The sequence below is a fragment of the Callospermophilus lateralis genome, chromosome 1 (assembly GCF_048772815.1).
Source record: "Callospermophilus lateralis isolate mCalLat2 chromosome 1, mCalLat2.hap1, whole genome shotgun sequence".
NCBI classification, from domain to species: domain Eukaryota; kingdom Metazoa; phylum Chordata; class Mammalia; order Rodentia; family Sciuridae; genus Callospermophilus; species Callospermophilus lateralis.
The window spans coordinates 38,349,629-38,369,376 of NC_135305.1; the positions used below are offsets into that span (position 1 = coordinate 38,349,629).

Consider the following 19,748-nt stretch of genomic DNA (forward strand, 5'->3'; position numbering starts at 1 on the left):
AACACAGTTTTCTATAAAACCCTATCTGTTAATGTCACACAAGGTCAGTTTTTGAGTCCATGCAACATTCTTCCTCAAGAAGAAGAGCCAGCCCCTCTCAATCAATATCTGAAAGGGACCATTTAACTTAGCACCTTATGTTTCCTTTTCTTTGAAAATAAAATCTGAAGAAAAATGAAGGATGTTAAATAAATAATGCCTCATATTTTTACACTGCTGTCAATTTCAAAGCACCTTCACATCTCATATCCTTTTGGTTCTTTTGAAGAAAAAATCTGAGAAATGTATTGGGCCTGTATATGGATATTTAGTGACCAGAAAAGAAAACAACTGCAGAGAGATAACTGACAGGTCCAAGGTCACAGAGTAAGAGATGGGAAAGGTTTTCTGGGGTCTAGTCCAATATTCATTCCAACAAATCACACAGTCACTTCAATTAATAGTCTACAGATTTGTTTTGAGAAATGGGAACATTTTTCTTGAACAATCCTTCACTACCAACTTGGCATGTCACAATATCAAATCATTACTATTGTTCTCAAGGCAAATATGTGGAAAAAACAAAATTCCTCTGGTTAAGAATCAAATTCCTGATTGCCCCTCCTCCTCCATAATTCTGACTGTGGAGACAGGTCACTCCTGGCACAAGTCTTTCTTATCAATTTACATCAATAGCAGGGATTTGGTTTTGAAAACAATTATAAAATAAATAATTTATACTAGAGAACTCTGCATAGCTTTAATTGTTTTTGAGATAAAATTCATTTACCACAAAAATCAGCTCATGTTTTGGCTTTTAGTATATGTACTGAGTTGGATAATCATTACCACCATCTAATTTTAGAACATTTTTCTCACCCAAAAAGAAACAGTATACTTATTGGCAGTTAATTCCTATTTCCCCTTTCCTTGTCCCTTACTGATCTCTAATCTACTTTCTGTCTGTATAAAATTTTCTATTCTGGACATTTCATATAATGAAATCAAACCAAACATTGTATGTTCTTTTGTGATTGGTTTCTTTCACCTAGTTTAATTTTCTTCAAAGTTCATCTTTGTTGTAGGATTTATTAAAGCTTCATTCTTTTTATGATTGAATACTATCCCATTGTATGGATACACCATATTTTGTTTGTCCATTCATCCATTGATGGAAATTTGTTTCTACATTTCTCTATTAAGAATAATGCTATGAAAATTTGTGTACAAAGTTTACAGGGACAAGTTTTTATTTCCCTGAGAGTGAAATTGTTGAGTAATATTGCAATTCTATACAGTCTTTAATTTTTTTTTTTTTGTATCCAGAATTGAACTCAGGGGCACTCAACCACTGAGCCACATCCTCAGCCTTGTATTGCATTTTATTTAGACAGAGGGTTTCACTCAATTGTTTAGTGCCTGGCTTTTGCTGAGGCTGGCTTTGAACTCTTGATCCTCCTGCCTCAACCTCCCGAGCCACTGGGATTATAGGCATGTGCCACTGTGCCCAGCTTAGTACTTAATTTTTAAAGTACTAAGTTTCCTAAAGTAACTTTAGTTTCCTAAAGTTACTGCACATTCTACCAGCAATATGTAAGTATTCCAAACCTTGTCAAACTTACTGTCTAATATTAATTTTATATTCAGTTATGGGGTTTAAACCCAGGACCTTGTGCATGCTAAGCAAGCACTCTACCACAGAAATACACCCTGAACCCTTTTTACTTTAGTGCTTGCTGAAGAACAAAAGTGTGTGTGTGTGTGTGTGTGTGTGTGTGTGTGTGGTGGGGAGGCTGGGGTTGTGGCTCAGTGGTAGAGCACTTGCCTAGCATGTGTGAGGCACTGGGTTCAATTCTCAGCACCACATAAAAAAATAAATGAAGATATTGTGTTCGTATATAGCCAAAAATATTTTTAGAAAGTGTGTGTGTGTGTGTGTGTGTGTGTGTGTGTGTGTGGTATGTTTATGTGTGTTTGGTGCTGGGGATGGAACCCATGGCCTTGCACATGTTGGGTGAGCACTCTACCACTGATCTACATCTTCAGCCCCAAGAACAAATGATTTAAATGCTAATGAAGACCAATTTAATTTTGCTTTCTTTCTTTGTATTTTGGTATCACTTCTATGAAACCATTACCTAATTTAAGGTCATAAAGTTTTACACTTCCGAAGTGACAACTTTATAATTTTAACCCTAATTCAGGTATATTTCATTTTGAGTTAATTTTGTATATGATAATGGTAAAGGCCAAATTTATTCTTCTGTATGTGGTTATTGACAATGTCTATAACCATGACATGACACAGTCTCAGTCTATCAGGTTATTGAATTATCTTGGTTCCATTTGCTCAAAATTTATCCTTTTCTATTGAATTGCTTTAGCATCCTGACTGGAAATTGACTTTAGATATAAGGCTTTATTTTTAGGCTCTATATTTCATTCAATTTATCTCTATCTCTGTTCTCATGCCAGCACCATATTGTCTTTACTGTAACTTTTTGCTAAGTTTTGAAACAGGAAGTATGAGTCTATTTTATTCTTTGTCAAAATAGTTTTGGTTATTTGAAACTCTTATATTTTCATGTGCATTTTAGTATCAGCTTGTAAATTTCTGCAAGCAAATACAACTAGGATTTTAATAGCAATTGTTTCAAATCTGTTAATCAACTTGTGAGCATTATTGTCTTAACAATCCACGTACATGAAATTTCTTTCTATTCATTTGGTTTTCTTTAATTACTTTCAATGAGTTTTTTTGTAGTTTTGTAGTATATAACTCTTGAATTTATTTCATTAAGTTAATTCCTAAGTATTTTATTCTAAATAGAGTTAAAAAGCAACCAAAAAGTATGCATTTCTTTAATTGTAGGGAAATCAGACTACCTTTAAACCAAAATGTCAAATTTAATCTATAAGCTTTTCAGCAACTTGTCCTGGATTTAAATTGTGCTTAAAATGCTAGCCAACTGTTACAATTTTCCTAATTCTGCCTAACTATAAATTACTTAGGAAACTTCAAAAGTATAGGCTTCTACCACCCCCAGACATTCAGATATAGTTCATCTGGGATAGGATCTGATTTAATTGAAACATTTTTTTTTTTTTTTTTGTCAAGATAGTTGCAGATTCACATGTAATTGAAACACTAATAAGACAAAACTTCTTTGTAGATGTTTTCCCAATTACCTCAATGGTAACTAGAGTATAGTTTCAACTAAGATATTGACAATGATACAGCCCATTAAGCCTATCCTGAGTTCACCAGTTTCACCTGTACTCATTTGAGTATGTGGGAGTGTGTAGGACTGAAGTTAGGGAATACTCTTATAAGACATAGGGAGAGCAAATAAAATCTGGAAGAGAAATAGATTTGTGGCATATCTTTATATTATCTCCCATATTTTGTTAATGATATACATTATCTATTTTAACTTTTATTATAGTCCCTATAACCAAAAGAGCATCTCTCATTGGTATTAAGTTCACTGGGCATGTCATGAAACTAATGATCCAACAACCTCCATTGTGTTCATTTCCGATCACTACCTTTGTTTTTTAGGAGTGCAACTGATATCCTGACTTCTCACAATGTATAATAGTTTTACTTTTTAAATTTATGTAAACAGAACCACAGAGTGCATACCCATTTGTGCTAGCCTCCTTTCACTCTTCTTTGTGATGCGAGATTCATCCATGTTGTTGCACTTTCGAGGATCATGTATTCTATGCAACATTCTATTGTGTGAAAATGCTATGGTGCATTTATTCATTCTATTATTGGTGAGTATTTAGGCAGTTTTAGCTAAGGGGCTATTGTTTATAGTGATGCTACGAACATTCTGGAACACAACTTTTGGTAAACATAAGAATGCATTTTTTTTTTCTGAGTATTCTTAGGAGAGGAACTAATGTGTCAGAGGGTATGTATATTAATCATCTTATTGTAAGAAAGTATAAAATATTTTTAATGGGATCACAAATTTGGTATGGAAAGCTGATTGCAATGAAAGAGTTTTTTAAGAGGGGATTAGTCCCAAATAATCTCCTGAGGGTAGACGTGCCTGTTGGGTTTTATCAGCTGTGAAATACTGAAGACAGAAAGAAGATGCCAATGTTGAGTTTTGAATGTACTTCTGATATTGAAGAAGGCTCTGAAGTATTGGTAGTGATCTAGAGGAGAGTCCAACAAAGAATTGAAGGAATACTTTACAATAATGTTCACTAAAATTTTAAAAATCATAGGTATTTTTCAATACATAACGAAAGGAAAATCAGTAGAGTAGAGGCAGAGGATCAGGGGAAGGGAACAGGGGAGGGAAGAGAGTAGTACTGGGGATGGAGGAGAAAACTATGTTATATACACTTATAAACATGTTAAAATGAATCCCAATAGCTCTAACGCACTAAAAAAGGATCATACTTTGACTTTAGTTGTGTTTTGAGATTGCAAAATAAATCCCCACTCCCAAATATTTTTAGTTGAAATTTATTTCAAGTACTATTTCCTTTATTCTACACCAGAGCCAGTAAATAAATTTCTTTAAAATAGTATGAGATGCTTAAAAAACAATTCCTGATTGGGCCAGTAAAATTTGTCTTAATTATAATAGCTAAATAAGTGGAATCAAACTGTAAAAATGTCTAAAGTCATTGCCGAATCAATGAGATTCTGTGATCATATAATTTTAAAATATTTGTAAATATACAATGAATTTCAGAAAAAAAATCACAGTCATGCTCAGTGCACTGGCACATGCCTGTAATTCCAGTTACTGGGGAGTCTGAGGCAGGAGGATCACAAGTTCAAGACCAGCCTCAGCAACTTAGCAAGACCCTGTCTCAAAATGAAAAGAAAAAAGAGCTGTAGATCAGTGGTAGAGCACCAATAGGTTCAATCTCCAACGCTGAAAAAAAAAATCCCAATCATTTCAAAAATATTATCAGTATATTTGGCAAAAGAATATTAGAAGTTAATGGTATTAATGGTAATAAGTTATTCAAATATTTCGAGAAGAATCCCATTTTTCTACCTTTAAAACTCTAAAACAATTGCCAAAAGTAAACCTCCAATCTTTTATTATTCAATAATTATAACTGAAAACAGAATCACAAGATCTTTCATACCACTACTCATAGAGCAAGAGTTCTTTCTTTCCATTTTGTCACTCAACTATGGTGGCATTAGAGAGATTTAGCAAGTATGACTTCACATTGTTTTACTGAGGAGGAAGGTATAAAACTTTATGTCTGGTTTTCCAATAGCATATCTCAGAAAACCTCTCTCAAATGAAACTCAATTAAATTGTTAAAAGATACAAATTAGAAACTAAGATAAAGACAAAAATAGCAAAAGAGTATATTGCTCAGCATCCATTTTTATTTCCCAATATGTAACAACATTCAATAATTGCCTGTCATGTTTATCTAGCACCATTAAAATCCTTAATGCTACTGATGAACTGCTAGATAAGCATTCCCCTGCCTTCTCTGCTAAGATTTTTTTTTGAGGGCAATTAACACCAAACAACCATGGGGGATGGAAAGACATAGAAACATTTAAACGTTTTAAGGCTGAATAAACTGCTAGCATCTTATAGCAATTTATGGTTTCTGAGGAATGCTGGAATAAAATAAATGACTTCACAATGAGGATGTTAAAACTTTTAACAGTTCAGTGCTGAATTTGACACTTGGGAAAATTGGACTCCTGACTTCTGATCATAATTTTTGCATTCTATATCTGTTCTGACTGTTGTTTCAGGTTGAAACAAATACACAACACGGGCAAGTTTAAGATGTCAGATAGAGGAGTATTTTCTTTGAGATATATGAATTCACATCACTTACTTGAATTATGAATGTGTAGATAAGGTACCTTTCCAACTACCTTCACAATTAGTGAATTGTGCTGCTGATGATTAAAAACTTCATTTTGAAAGCACATGGACAATATTGGTTAGTTCTGATTTACAACTATGTAAATGAGTAAGTCTGGCACACTATCTGAAACATCTGGATTGATTTCAAAAGCAACTTCAGAAGTCTCTCTGACTTAAATGTGTATTATAAGCATATAACTGCAACCAGGAATAAGACAATTTAACTAGACTGTTATCTACAGTGGTCCTCATGGGTATGAAAAATTTACAAAAAAATTATTTTGTAAAACTTTTTCAGTTGGACAGAATATTCTTTAGCAATTACATATTAAGAATTGGTAATTTGATAACCTGGGGTAACCAAACAACTGTGTATATATCCAAACTCCAATATTTCAGTGTTTTCCCCAACTCATATATTCAATGAAAAGTTATGAATCAATATTGGATAGTGATATCACAGTAAAATGCTCAGGTAAATTTACATAATTATAATGAAATGTGACTTTAAATATAATTTTATGATTATTGATTTTTATATGTATGAAAACATCTTTTCATATCTGCTAAGTACTTGTACATTTTCTCAGAAAATTTCAACATCAGTATGAACGCTTGTAGGATTTTGTTACTATTGTCATTTCAATACTGTGAGCCTACCCAATGACCAGGCACATTCCTATTCATTTATATATATAAAACACGTGTGTGTGTGTGTGTGTGTGTGTGAGAGAGAGAGAGAGAGAGAGAGAGAGAGAGAGAGAGAGAGAGAGAGAGAGAGAAAGAGAGATAGAGAGAGTTAGAGAGAAAAAAGAGAGAGAGAGAGAGAGAATCATTATATCAAGGTCATTTCTGGTAGGAAAACCTAGAACATTTTGTTGTAGGAATAATTTGGCTGACCTTTGTTCCTGAAGGTAGCCTCCGAGCCTTGATATTTGCTGAGAGGACTATCTTGTTATTAATGGTGTGGCATACCATATGCAAGTTTATGCTAAAGAGAAATCTTAGGAAGGAGGCCAGTCACACCAGAAATACCAATCATGTGATTCAGGGATTAGAGCACTGAGTCCCATGATATCTGACTGACCTCTGTAGTGAGGGTGAGAGTGAGTGCTACTATATGGACAATGATTCAATTATGCTGAAATGAAACCTCAGTAAAAACTATGGTTACAAAAGCTCACATGAGCTTTCTGTTTGTTAATACACATCAGTGTGCTGGGAGGGAGATGCCTGACTTCACCCAAAAAAAAACAGGGAAGCTTCCTATTTCAGATCAGCCAGTTTGTAAGAGATTAGGTAAATTCAGGGATCCCTGAACTTGCAGAGATCTGAGTAAGAGCAGTCCTAATTACAGAACCCTTAACCTATGGAACTTGCCCTTATTATAGGTAGTTAGTGTCAGAAATGCACTGAACTTTCAGGTATATAAAGTAGGTTAAGTAGGTTTATTTATTCCTTTAAAAAATATATATATGACACACAACTTATATCTATAGTTTGCTTATTCAACCAAATAACACACCTTGGGAATTATGAATGTGTAGATAAGGCACCTTTCAACTACCTTATGGATTAAGGCATTTGATTACTTTCCTACCCACCCCCCAATTTAATTAATCAATACAGAATTAAAAATCAGAAGCAATGTAAAAAAATCCATTCTAGCACTCTAGCAACAGGATTTTATTAATCATGGTGGTGGTGGGGAAATATATATATATATATATATATATATATTATGTATAAATGTGTGTGTGTGTGTGTGTGTGTGTGTGTGTGTGTGTGTGTGTACTGGGGATTGAACCCATCCAGGGCACTTAACCACATCTGCAGCCCTTTTAAAATATTTTTATTTAGGGACAGAGTCTTAGGCTGTGTTTCTTAGGTCCTTGCTAAGTTGATGAGGCTGGCTTTAAACTTGTGATCCTCCTGCCTCAGCCTCCCAAACTGCTATAAACATATTTGATGGGGATTTCAGATTATAAGAGAAAGTAATGGGAAATAAGTTAACTTTGAAGACTATTAAGGTTATTTATTTTTAACATGATACAATACACGGCACCTATCTTTTAATCAATGGAAATCTAATATTGCCATAAAACTATTTCCAAAAATGATCTTTAAACATTAGTTTGTTGGATTCTAATTGGAGTTAAACATAATTTTAATTAAAAAAAGTGTTCTGTGGCAAGTTAGAGAACTACTATGTTCAACTGAATCAAACAGATTTCTTTACCTGGCCTTTTTAAAATTTTTCCCTCTGATATGAACTGTGAATATCTAGAATGACTAAGATGCTGCATTTCCATAATTATTTTATTTTTTTCCAGAGCATCTTGCTGAACCAGTGAGAAATAGATCATCCAGGTAGGTTATAATTGGAATGATTTAAAATTGGGCTCATGTTTTAAACCATACAGAATTCTAAGATTTTAAAATAAAAAAGTGGTTACTTTTTGTGTCCATTTCTAGATAAATAAGAAAATGAAAAATTAGCCAAAATTAAAAAAAAAACCCAAAACAAAAACCTCAAAATCTTTAGAGACTTTATTTTTTTTTTTCATACTTAATAGCAAGAAATGAACTTTAACAAAGGGAAGGGAAAGTTATAATGTAGATAAATTTCTTGAATTTAAAGAAAATGTTTATTTAAAAGACCAAAGGGAGTCAATTTTGTTTTATATGCAGGAATGTATGGGCTTTCAAAGCAACTCTTCAGAAATGTGATATACATGGTTGGCAAGCACAAGTGAGAATTTTTCTTTAAAAAATTTAAAATGCTGGCGTTGGAGAAGATAATGCTAAGTGAAGTTAGCCAATCCCCAAAAAACAAATGGCAAATGTTTTCTCTGATGTAAGGAGGGTGACTCATAGTGGGATAGGAATGGGGAGCATGGGGAGTTGTATTATAGATAGGGCAGAGGGGTGGGAGGGGAAGGGAGGGGGCAGGGGATTAGCAAGGATGGTGAAATGCGACAGACATCATTATCCAAAGTGCATGTATGAAGACACAAATTGGTGTCAACATGCTTTATATACAACCAGAGATGAAAAATTGTGCTGTAGATGTGTAAGAAGAATTATAATGCATTCCGCTGTCATTTAAAAAAATTAAAATGTGCACAAATTTGTTGGAACCATTTTAGGTTTACCTTATGAGCCCACTGATACAGCTTATGCTTAACATACAATGTCTTCTTCATGCATTTATGCAAAACATATTTCTTACGCTTAAGACTTGGTTTACTAATTGGCCATTTTGATGACACTCTGAAATAGGATAAAAGATTTTAGGAATGAGAAGAGTTAACTAATATGATACAGAGCTTCTCTAGAAGTCTTCGATTTGCAGAGTTTTACTAATAAATTGGGAATCTATATCTGGATTCACATAGGCCATTCTGTATCTTCATGAACCACAAAACATTGTAGCACAATATAAATATTGAACAATTCTGTGTTTATATATATATAAAACAACTACCACAGACATAAGCAAGATTATCCCTTCATAGTTATTTCACTGAAATCAGCTTTATGCCATGACATTTGAAAGAACAGGAGCTTAGAGACTGTAGAAAGTACAGAAAGTAAAATATTACACAGAGATTGCTGATGACAACAAAATACAAATTTTTTATGTTTTAATTGTTTGTAATCGCAAATAATAATTTTTTTTCTTGGCAGTTAAATATAAAGCAGTGGAACCCTTTCATCCTAAAAAACTGAAAAGGAAGTAAAATAAGTACATGGGATATATTGGAGACTATTTTTGTCAGTGAAGCCTGAGGGGCTTTGTGGACCTAGTTTGAAAACCACATTATTAAGTAGATAGATGAGTTGAGGTGTCAGGGACAGAGCATAGAGAACTAAATGATAATGGCAGACGCTTTTCTGTCACACCTGACATGAATGGTAGCTGCAGGAAATTTTGCTAGTCTCTCCCTCATCAGCTCCAGTGTGCTCCCTCAGGGAGCCCGTGTGAGAAAAGAGTGCTGGAACCCACAACTGATTTAAATTAGACCCTAGGCAATTACTTTCTCTATGTACCTAAGTGTCCTTAGACATCCTTTCCTTCTTTACCTGGCTCTTTGAATGCCTAGTTACCTCAGGAAAAGTCAGTCCCTCACCTCTGCCTCTCTTTTACATTTGAAAGGAAAAAAAAATACTGGTTGTGAATGATAACTGCCAAAGCACTACTAGCTGTGTATCCGTGCTATCGAAAGAGGAGCTGAAAGTTTGAAATGGGATTAGACATTAAATAAATTCTACCAACTGAAAAAGTTTTGGGAGAAATTAGGACTCCCTTTCAAAATTGTTTATAAGACTCTATTGCCTTTTCTCTCTGATTTAATTAAGCATTTTTCCTCAAATAACCACCATGATAAAGAACAATTTCTTATTCCAGTTTATTTCTATTAACCTGTAAGATTAAGCCTTTATAATCTCTGCTAGAATCCATTACAAAAAGTAACGTGTTCAGTTGTATTATAGTTGAATGGTCAAGTGGTTATCCTTAGAATCTACTCTACCCATGCTCATAAGTATTTTTACCAGACATATCTTGAATTTAATACATGACTTAAAATCACAAACCCTTGAACTAAAATCGATTTGTAAATTGGGCGTTATATTAATATTTTTAATCATTCAAAATTTATTTCTTTTCTAAATTTTTGATGATGGATCTTTTCTGTTCCCACCAATTCTAATAGAAATAAGTCCACACCTGCATGTGTTCTAGAGTCCCTGACTGAGAAGACAGTAGCTGCTCTTCACAGTTCCTAGCAGTAGTTTTTGAGGGTCACTGAAACATAATACCTACATAATTTGTGTCAGTACTGTGAGAGGCTGGTGAAATAAGGATGAAGGCTGCTTATGCTATTAGGAAATAATGTTAAATCTGAATCTTTATGAAAATATTTATTAAAAGATTTGTACTTTATTTCTAAAATTTATAGGGCCTTCTTTTTCTTCTAATTTTTAGTGTTATGGTGCAAATTATGAAGTAAGTCCTATGCAAGTAATTTTGGATGCTAGTGAGGCTTTCTGCAAAATATCAGACTTAAATGGGCATAGGTTGAGCCCCACAAATGCTTGTAAAAACAATTGCTAAAGTCATTCATTAATGTTGAGGAGGTCTCTACATTGTCATTTGTCAGGATAGCAGGTAAAGGGAGAAAACATGGAAGACAATACAAATCACTATTAAAATTAATGTTAAAGAGAAATTAATCTTACACTAATAAGACATCAGATAAACTATTGTGAACTCTTAACTTTTGACTGCCATTAGAGACCAAATGTAAGTAATTAAAGGGTATGATGACCTACAAAAAGTATTAGACCTATCTGGATACCAGCATGATATCCACATGGCAATAGAACATTCTGTCATCTTAGAGGCACTGGAACATGATTATTGAAATCTCAAAGAAAAATATGCCCAACACTTTAATAGAATTTGTATTCTGTTTACAAATACAGTGGTAAAGCCTAGAACTCTTTCATATTTTTCTAACAGAAAGGAAGAAGATACTTTTTCTCCTTTGATATTTTAACAGGTATGTTGTGATATTTTGAAAGATATATTGACTTATGTTGTTTTCATAATTTAAGATTTTTTCTCTTTATATATGAAAAGTACCATAGTAAAATACTTAAAAATATTGAGCTGTAAAATATGGAATTGTTGTATCGATTAAAGTTCAGTTAATGTAGAATTTCTTTGACAAAATATGAATGTTTTCTAAGGGACAAATCTGTATTGAGCTTTGATGTTTTCATAGTGTTTGCAACCAATTTTACAATAAGTACTCAATATATTATATGGGCTTAATAAAACAGGAGGAAGAAAAATGTGGAGATTGGAATGTTTTATACTTTTGCTACTATTTGTTATGATAAAGGAGATAATCTCCAAATTTTCCCTAAAACTATTCCTCCTGGATTGAAGTTCAGCACTTCCTTTCAGGGTAATCTTTAAATTGCCAATATTCTTTCTACCAAAGTTTCTATGGATTTATCCTGTTTTCAAAATTATACCTAAATAGACTTCACTGTATGAAGATCAATCTTCATAAATATCAAAAGTTTTCATGACTCGTAATCAAGTGAACTGTTACATGAAAGTGTTTGTTGTTTGGCCCAAGAAGGCACCATCCTCAGGAGGGGCAATAAATCCACATGTTGTCTCTATCAGGTGCAAACCCCTGGTTCCTACTGAGCTACAGTACCTGTGAGTGACTGTTTGATCCAGTGCACTCAAACTTTTTAATGTGCAGGAGAACCCCCTATGGATCTTGATGAAATTGAGATTCTGACTCAGTAGGTCTGAGATTGGGCTGTGTTGCTGAATTTCCATCAGTTTCTCAATGATCTTTATACTGCTGGTCCACAGAGCACATTTTAGTAGCAAGGATTTGATCCCTGTGATATTGATAGCCTATGCTGGCAGCCTGTTTCTGTACATGAAGTTTTATTGGAACACAGCCCTGCTCATTTGCTCACATATTATTGTCCACGGCAGCTTTCATGCTACAAATGCAGAACTGAGTAGTTGCGACAAAGACCTTCTGGTCCACAAAGACAATGTGTCTGTTATCTGGCCCTTTAGGAAAACATTTGGTGACAGTAATTTAATCTAATAGCCAATTCTTGAGATTCCTCATGTTCTCCCTCTGTTAGTAAATATTTGATAGGTATCAACAGCAATATTTTATTTTTAGGCAACAGGAGAATTATGCATATTAAACAATGTGGAGTCAGGAAGAAAACTCATGAGATAAACCTTTGTGCTTGCTTGATGCTGACTAATGATTTAACATCACATGTCTAATTGAGTTCAGTCTTAGAATATTTACTGATTATGCAGTTTGGCTTAAACTGACGATGTGAAATACCAAAGGAGAAAAAAAATCTGAGGTTAAGTTTGAAGAGAATTGTCTAGAAGGAATTATATGGCTCACAGTGCTTAAAACTGGAGCATCAACTATTTTTATCTAATTCATCTTCAAAGTGTACCTTTCACATAAATCAAATAGTTATTCCATATTTTCACAGAGAGAGTGTGTGGAATTACATATATATCCCAAACACACAATTCAATCCCTTTAAATTGGGAAATTTTCCAGTTTGGGAAAATCCAAGTTGTCATAGTGGTTATCAACATGAACCAACGGGTTAAGCTATTATCCAAACCTACTGTTGTATGAATCAGGCAACTCTGAACAGAAAACTTTACATGGGAATCAAAGAGATTTTCTAAAATGGGTATTATTGACCTCATTAAGTGGAATAGGTGTGCTACCAATATTTCTTCTCCCACTTAGTATGTAGAGAAAAACCTGAATATTTGATCAGTATCACATTGAAAGTTTCTGGCACATGTAGTAATTATTTTTGGTAAAAGATTTAGTGGTCTCAATGATCTGTTTATTGCCCAGAAATATGATATGGAGGGATGGAAAAGAAGAGCATCATAACCTGACTGTGGATAAAACGCAGCCCCGCTAGGGCTCAACTCTTTGTAGGGAAAAATAAATTCTCTCTAGCATTTCATCCATTCATACATTCTACAAATATTTACTGGTATTTATTATTCTAGGTGCTTAGGATACGTTGGTGAATAAAATAGTCTAATATATCCTCATAGGTTTACACTGACATGGGAAATAAAAACATAAATTGTAGAGGTCTGGGGAAATAGCTCAGTTGGTAGAGTGCTTGCCTAGCATGCACAAAGCTCTGGGTTCAATCCTCAGCAGCACCACCACCACCACCAAAAACCAAACCAAAACAAAACAAAACAAAAAAAACCGTAATAAGTAAGTTATATAGTATGTTATAAAGTGATGTATGCTATAGAAATGTAAAACATGGAGCAGGATAGGGGATTTTGGAATGCTGACTTGGAGTAAGTGTAAAATTCTATCACTTATGCATAAATGGAAATGTTGCATATGTGTACCTTGCATAAGCTAGGTTATCTCTGAGATTCTTTAAGATATCAAGGTTAAATAATGTGATTTTTAGAGGTTCAGATATTCTATTATTCTGTGAAAATTTTTTTGAATTAATTAATTTAATTAAGTGTATATGACAGCAGAATGCATTTTGATTCATTGTATACAACTGCAGCACAACTTTACATTTCTATGGTTGTACAAGATGTAGTATCACACTATGTGCAGTTATACATGTACCTAGAGTAATGATGTCCTTCTCATTTCACCATCTTTCCTGCTCCCATGTACCCTCCTTTTCCCTCCCTCTACTTTGCCCATTCAAAGTTTGTTCTGTGAAATTTTTAAGGTAATTAACTTAAGAAATTAGGCACTTAGTAAAGCATAAACTTCTAGAAACTGAATCAATTTAGATCTTCAATGTCCTGGGTTCATTTCCAAGTACTGGCAGAAGAGAGAACAAATAAATAAGAAAGAAAAGGAAAGAATAAAGAAAAGAAACAAAAAAGAAAAGGAAAGAGCACTAGTGGTGAGTAGAAAATGTGTAATTAATTTGGTTTATGAGTGATTAAAAATCTGTTGCTAGAGTGACACCTTTCAAGATTTCATACCAAAATACTATAAATATATATATATATTTTTAGGAGAGATAATGCTCCAAATGCATTACAACATACATAAATATTTATCAGATGTGTGCATATTGACATTTTTGCTGTAAGTATATTTAATACCACATATCAGGATGGATGAAGGTTTTCATGGCTTCTAAGGTATACCTTAAGATCTGACTTTTAGGAATGTGGTTAAATCACTTTTCAGCACAGAGTCTATTATTATGAGAAAGTCCAAGCTATTAAAATAAAATTGTGCCCCAAGTTGAAGATGTAAAAAAAAATGACCACATGGGAAACAGTCTAAAATAATATATAATTAAATTGGTGACAGTCAAACTGTTTTATCTGTGTAATTACTGATAACATGATCCACAGATGAACAACAATGATTAAACAGAAATGCCCCAAGGCCACTGTTTAATAGGGGATTAGTGTAACTGTACTGAGCACACAAGGGGATCAACTTTATGTTTAAATGGAGAGGAGGAAGAGACATCTTCTCCAAGGCCACTTGAAAGCCCACTTCCACCTCATCTTGAAAGCTGATTTGGCAGGGAGAAGGCAGTTGTCATGGAGATTGCAAGCATGACTTGGATAGAGTAGCAAAATTATAACATTTTACAAATACCATCAGAATTGAGAAAACATGATTAAGGAAAGTAGTAATTGCCAAAGAAATTAGTCAATAGAGATTCAATGCTGCAGACTTGACTTTGAGTAAATATCTAATAAACACTAAAATATCCCACTGGATATCTCATCATAGATCAGGTTCAGCAGGATAGAAATGATGTAGGACAAATGGAAGAACTACATTGGAACTGTTCACTTAGTTAAGGATCTAATATCCTTTCCCAAGTCCCATGATGTTCAATGCTATCATGAACACATCTTTTTCTATCTATACCTATCCCTGGAATACAGTACTTCATTCCTGGTGCTTTGAATTGACAGTGGAAGAAGTCTTCTGTCTTTGGCCAATTTCAATTAATTTTGTATTTTTTTCTTTAATAAGTGTTCCAATTTTTTTTTATTGTGAGAGTCACAGAATATTTTAAAATTTTTTTTCCCTAAAAATAAGATTGTTAAGTGACTTACTTAAGCTCTCTTGCATCTAATTAGCAGATCAGGGTAAAAGTGAGAATATATTAAAGTCATTCTGGAAGTTCACAGGTAATTCTATAAACAAATTATTATCTCAGTGGCTAACTATGCATAACAAGTTAAATGTGAGTGAACACTTATATGCAGCATTCCAAAAGAAACACATTTTAAAGTGATCTTGAATTTCACATTTTAATAAGTAATTATGGTTTTCTACTTTATAATCTCAAAATAGGAAGGAAATTTATATTTTTCTTGGTATCTAAGATGTAGTATCTTTGTTTTTTTGAGGTAGAAAATAAAATATTCATTCACTCTTAGAGACATTTCTCAAAGTATGTCTATAATAAATATATTTCTTTTGTAGTTACTGTTCTAAGAGAATGGAATAATCTCCATTTTCCAATGCATATGTTAACATAAAAAATACTATATCTAGATTCTCAATACCATGGAATTTTTGAGGTTCACATCTCTAGACTTTGATGAAATAGGAACTCCATGATTTTTTTTAAGGAAAATGTTTTTAGAAAACATTGTAAAGAAAGGTTTGAGATTCCAATAAATGTGTCACTGTGGTATCTTGATTGTTTGTAAATGTGAGATGGTTCCATTAGTTTGTCCCAATAGCAGAAGTTATTTTGGCAAGGCTGGAGGGTAGTGTACCTAGCTCCTAGCCATTTAACTCATTCTTTTTTGGTCATCCCTATCAAAAAGATTGAAGTTCATTAACTAGTGCTTGAGAATACAATTACAACACATCTGTGATTCAAAACAGATGTATTAAAATAAAAGAATAGTGGACAAATATGGTTTAATGCTGCCCATGTTAAGGAGAAAAAAACTCAAGGAGTTCAGTATATACTTTGACCAAAGATGGCCACGATTCAAACTTTTTGCAACTCAATTATCAGTGCATTTTCGTTTTCTATTTTGCTTTAGAAAATAAAAGCATCCAGTTTTCTAGGACTATGTACATTTTCCTGTGTTCTGTTGTTGTGGTTTTATTTTTTGCTAATCTCAACTTGATGGACAATAAACAGATGTTTGAGTTTTCACCAATTACTATTTTCCACCTCTCTGCTACTTAATGACACTTAGGGCACATTACAAAGCTTGCCAGTTTGGTTGTTAAAAGTCTGTCTCATTTAAAACTTTAATCTCAATTTGAATTCAAACATTATTTCCTCTTTAAATCCTTTCTGTACACAGACCATTGGGGACTGTTGGGTCTACCGAGTGAAAAGGCTCTTGAAAAGCTCCAAGAGGTTTCTGGAACCATTTGTGCCTATTCTTTTAAGGATATGGGCCCCATCTTGGCTTTGGACAATTAGACGATGCCACCAAATGTCCTGTTAGATATAAGTGAAACATCATGTGGTGCTCCACTGTGTCCAGTTTATAACACACTCTGAAAAGCTATAGTACCATACGTATGCATTTTACTTCTACTCCCAAAGACAGCAAATATGAAAACTGAAGAAAAATTGCATTACCATGGCTGTTACATCTGGATGTTTCCACGAGCCTTCCATTTTGATCGTAGCATGCCATTGCTTGGTAACGATATCCTTGTCCACATTCCTTGATGTCTCCTTGTATTTTCATTCCCAGTAACACTTCCACTTTCCCTTCTGGTAAAATACAGTCTGACCAGTTCCCTACAGGCTGTGCATTGTATTTGTCACAAGGACAATACTGAGTCTCAATCAGGGGATACAAATGGGAATTTTTACATTTTTCTTTCTTTTTACTTTTTCCTGTGGAAGAGAAACATTTGACAATTTAAGTTGGAAAATAGCATTATTAATTTAAAACATCCCTAAATTTTCTACTTTTCTAAACTTCCTTTCTCTGATTTAACAATACCCATTACTAGTCTATAAATAAACACTATTTTCTCACTCCAAAGTGCTTTCTATGCAGATTTTTGCTGGTGTTGTGTGCTTTGCATAGTAAAAAAATTTCTTATATTCTCATTTAAAAATGGCCCATTTTGTATAAGGGACTACTTACTGTGTTGAATTTTAAACTCTCCAAAATGAATAAAATCCTCTAAAATGAAAAAATTATTTCCACTGATGGGAGAATTTGAGGTGATTGCATAAACCTCACATATGCAGAAATATGAGCCTGAGACAGTAACTTCCTTGGTAACTGCAAATAGTGTAGTTACATAGGATTAAAATTCAGAAAAGATTTATGGGCTTTATGTCTCCATCTATGCATTGTATTTTTCAGAATTTCTGAATAGTAATCATTTTCACATAGGTGGGGATTAATGTAGGAAAATCAATAATATTAAAAGTGAAGATATTTAATATTAGAATAAAATATTTGAAAAGTTTTGAATAAATTCCTTCTTAAAATTATATAAATTCCTCTTGAGTACAATTATATATATACTTGAAAATATATCTAGTTAATTATTTTTGTTATATCACAAACTATTTTATTATATTATATAATATATTCTATTGTATATAATTAATTACCTACACCTATCTCTAACTTCTTTAAGTTTTCTTATGTTATTTTCAATGGAATCCATTTTACAGGTGGTTCTTTTAATAATTTAAACATTCTGAATGGTCTATTACCACCAATATTTTCTGTTGTCTTTTGCTACTGACAGTTTTTGCAATGTGTTAGTCTTCAGTTCAGTGTGAGGGTTCCTGTGTTGCTTGGTACATTACTGACTTTTGTCATTGTGACTCCCTTTTTAGATGAAGTTTCAGATACAGAATTAATGTCATATTTCTCCTTCTAGGAGATGATGGATAACCTGAACCTGTGACAGTGAGGCTCTGTTAAGAAAATGAAGAAGCAACCTTTCTTCCTTGCTCCAAGCACTTTGCAATTTCTAGGCAATTCACTGCAAGTGTATGTTTAAGCCAAAAAATAATCTATCATGTATTGCATAGTCAGTTTGAATAGGGAGTCAGGTTGCTTATTCTTTCTATTAAAATGACATAATGCTTCTATTACTGCCAACTTACATTAAAATACACACCCAAGTCCACTGACATATCCGGTATAGGAACAGCAACAAGAGGCAGTTGCAGTTTTCAGATACATTGTCAAAACTCTCTTGGTCTGACTTCTATTGTGTTTTTCTACCTTGACAAGAGTTGGTTTAGGCATCCCAATTTTTCTTACCCACAATAGTACGCTTTCTGGTCCTAACTGCACCACAGTCTCCATTGCATGAAGAAAACTTGGACCAGCTGGTAAATTGACAGTCATCTTGGCAGGGGATCTGGCAAGCTTGTGTGAGGGCTGGCACAGGGCCTGCATACCGGAGGCAGTCATGGATGCCAGCCTGTCCTCCATCTTGCTTTCGACAAGTAATAGCTGAATGAAAAGCATAGTTCTAATTACTCTATAATTCAGAAATTCACATTTGCTCTGTCAGAGGAATCCTCTTTTAATTCCCTATTACAGTAGAAATCTGGTAACAGTGTTTCTAATAATCACAGTACACATAATATTGATCTTGTAGGTTTTTTAAATAGCAAATAACCCTCTGGGTTTTTGTGGCACACAAAAGCACATACCACACACACCCACACATATACACAGGAAAACACACAGAGAGCATTCAGCAGCTTTTACTAGATTTTAATTTCTGTCACTTGTAGGGTATAAAGAAATGAGTTTTTTAGGAGACTTATCATATATACATTCTGATCACAGTTTATGTTGGACATAGGGTATTCAAAAAGGTGCTGGGAGAAACCAGTTACCTCGAAATTATTTTATAACATTGAGCAATCTAGAATTTCTAAGTAAAAAGGTCTTAGCAACAAATTGGTTGGTAGTTTGAGGTGTGGAGGGAGTACTTATGCAACTTGTCTTGAAACTCATAGAAAGCATGTTTTTGTTTTTATGTATACTGTAAATTTACTAGGTAGTTAATGGAAGAAATGTAGTTAATGGAAGAAATTAAAATGGAAACTAGAAATGAAAAAGGAAATTTTAACGATCATACTTTATCATATCATTATCAGCATTTCCACAGTTATGTACGCTAAAAATTATCAAATGATTTAAATTTATAAATTATTTATTCAAAGGTATTATTCTAGTGAATTACTTAAAACAAGAAACAATTTTATTACTTACTGAACATGGATATAACATTAAGGTAATAAAGGTCATAAAGAAAAAGAGCAAGCAGTGCTTTCAGTCCTCTTTCT

The 19,748-nt window shown here is 33.5% G+C and overlaps 1 protein-coding gene across 1 annotated transcript in view; it reads right to left on the reverse strand.

Annotated features, from left to right (window-relative positions):
• The window catches only part of Thsd7a (thrombospondin type 1 domain containing 7A), a 391,409-nt gene that overhangs the window by 35,691 nt on the left and 335,970 nt on the right, over window positions 1-19,748 (reverse strand). The window contains exons 12-13 of the mRNA XM_076861588.2: window positions 18,709-18,903; window positions 17,046-17,309 (exon numbers count right to left, since the gene is read on the reverse strand). Of these exons, the coding sequence (XP_076717703.2) occupies window positions 17,046-17,309; window positions 18,709-18,903 (459 nt within the window). The remainder of the gene's footprint in view (window positions 1-17,045; window positions 17,310-18,708; window positions 18,904-19,748) is intronic.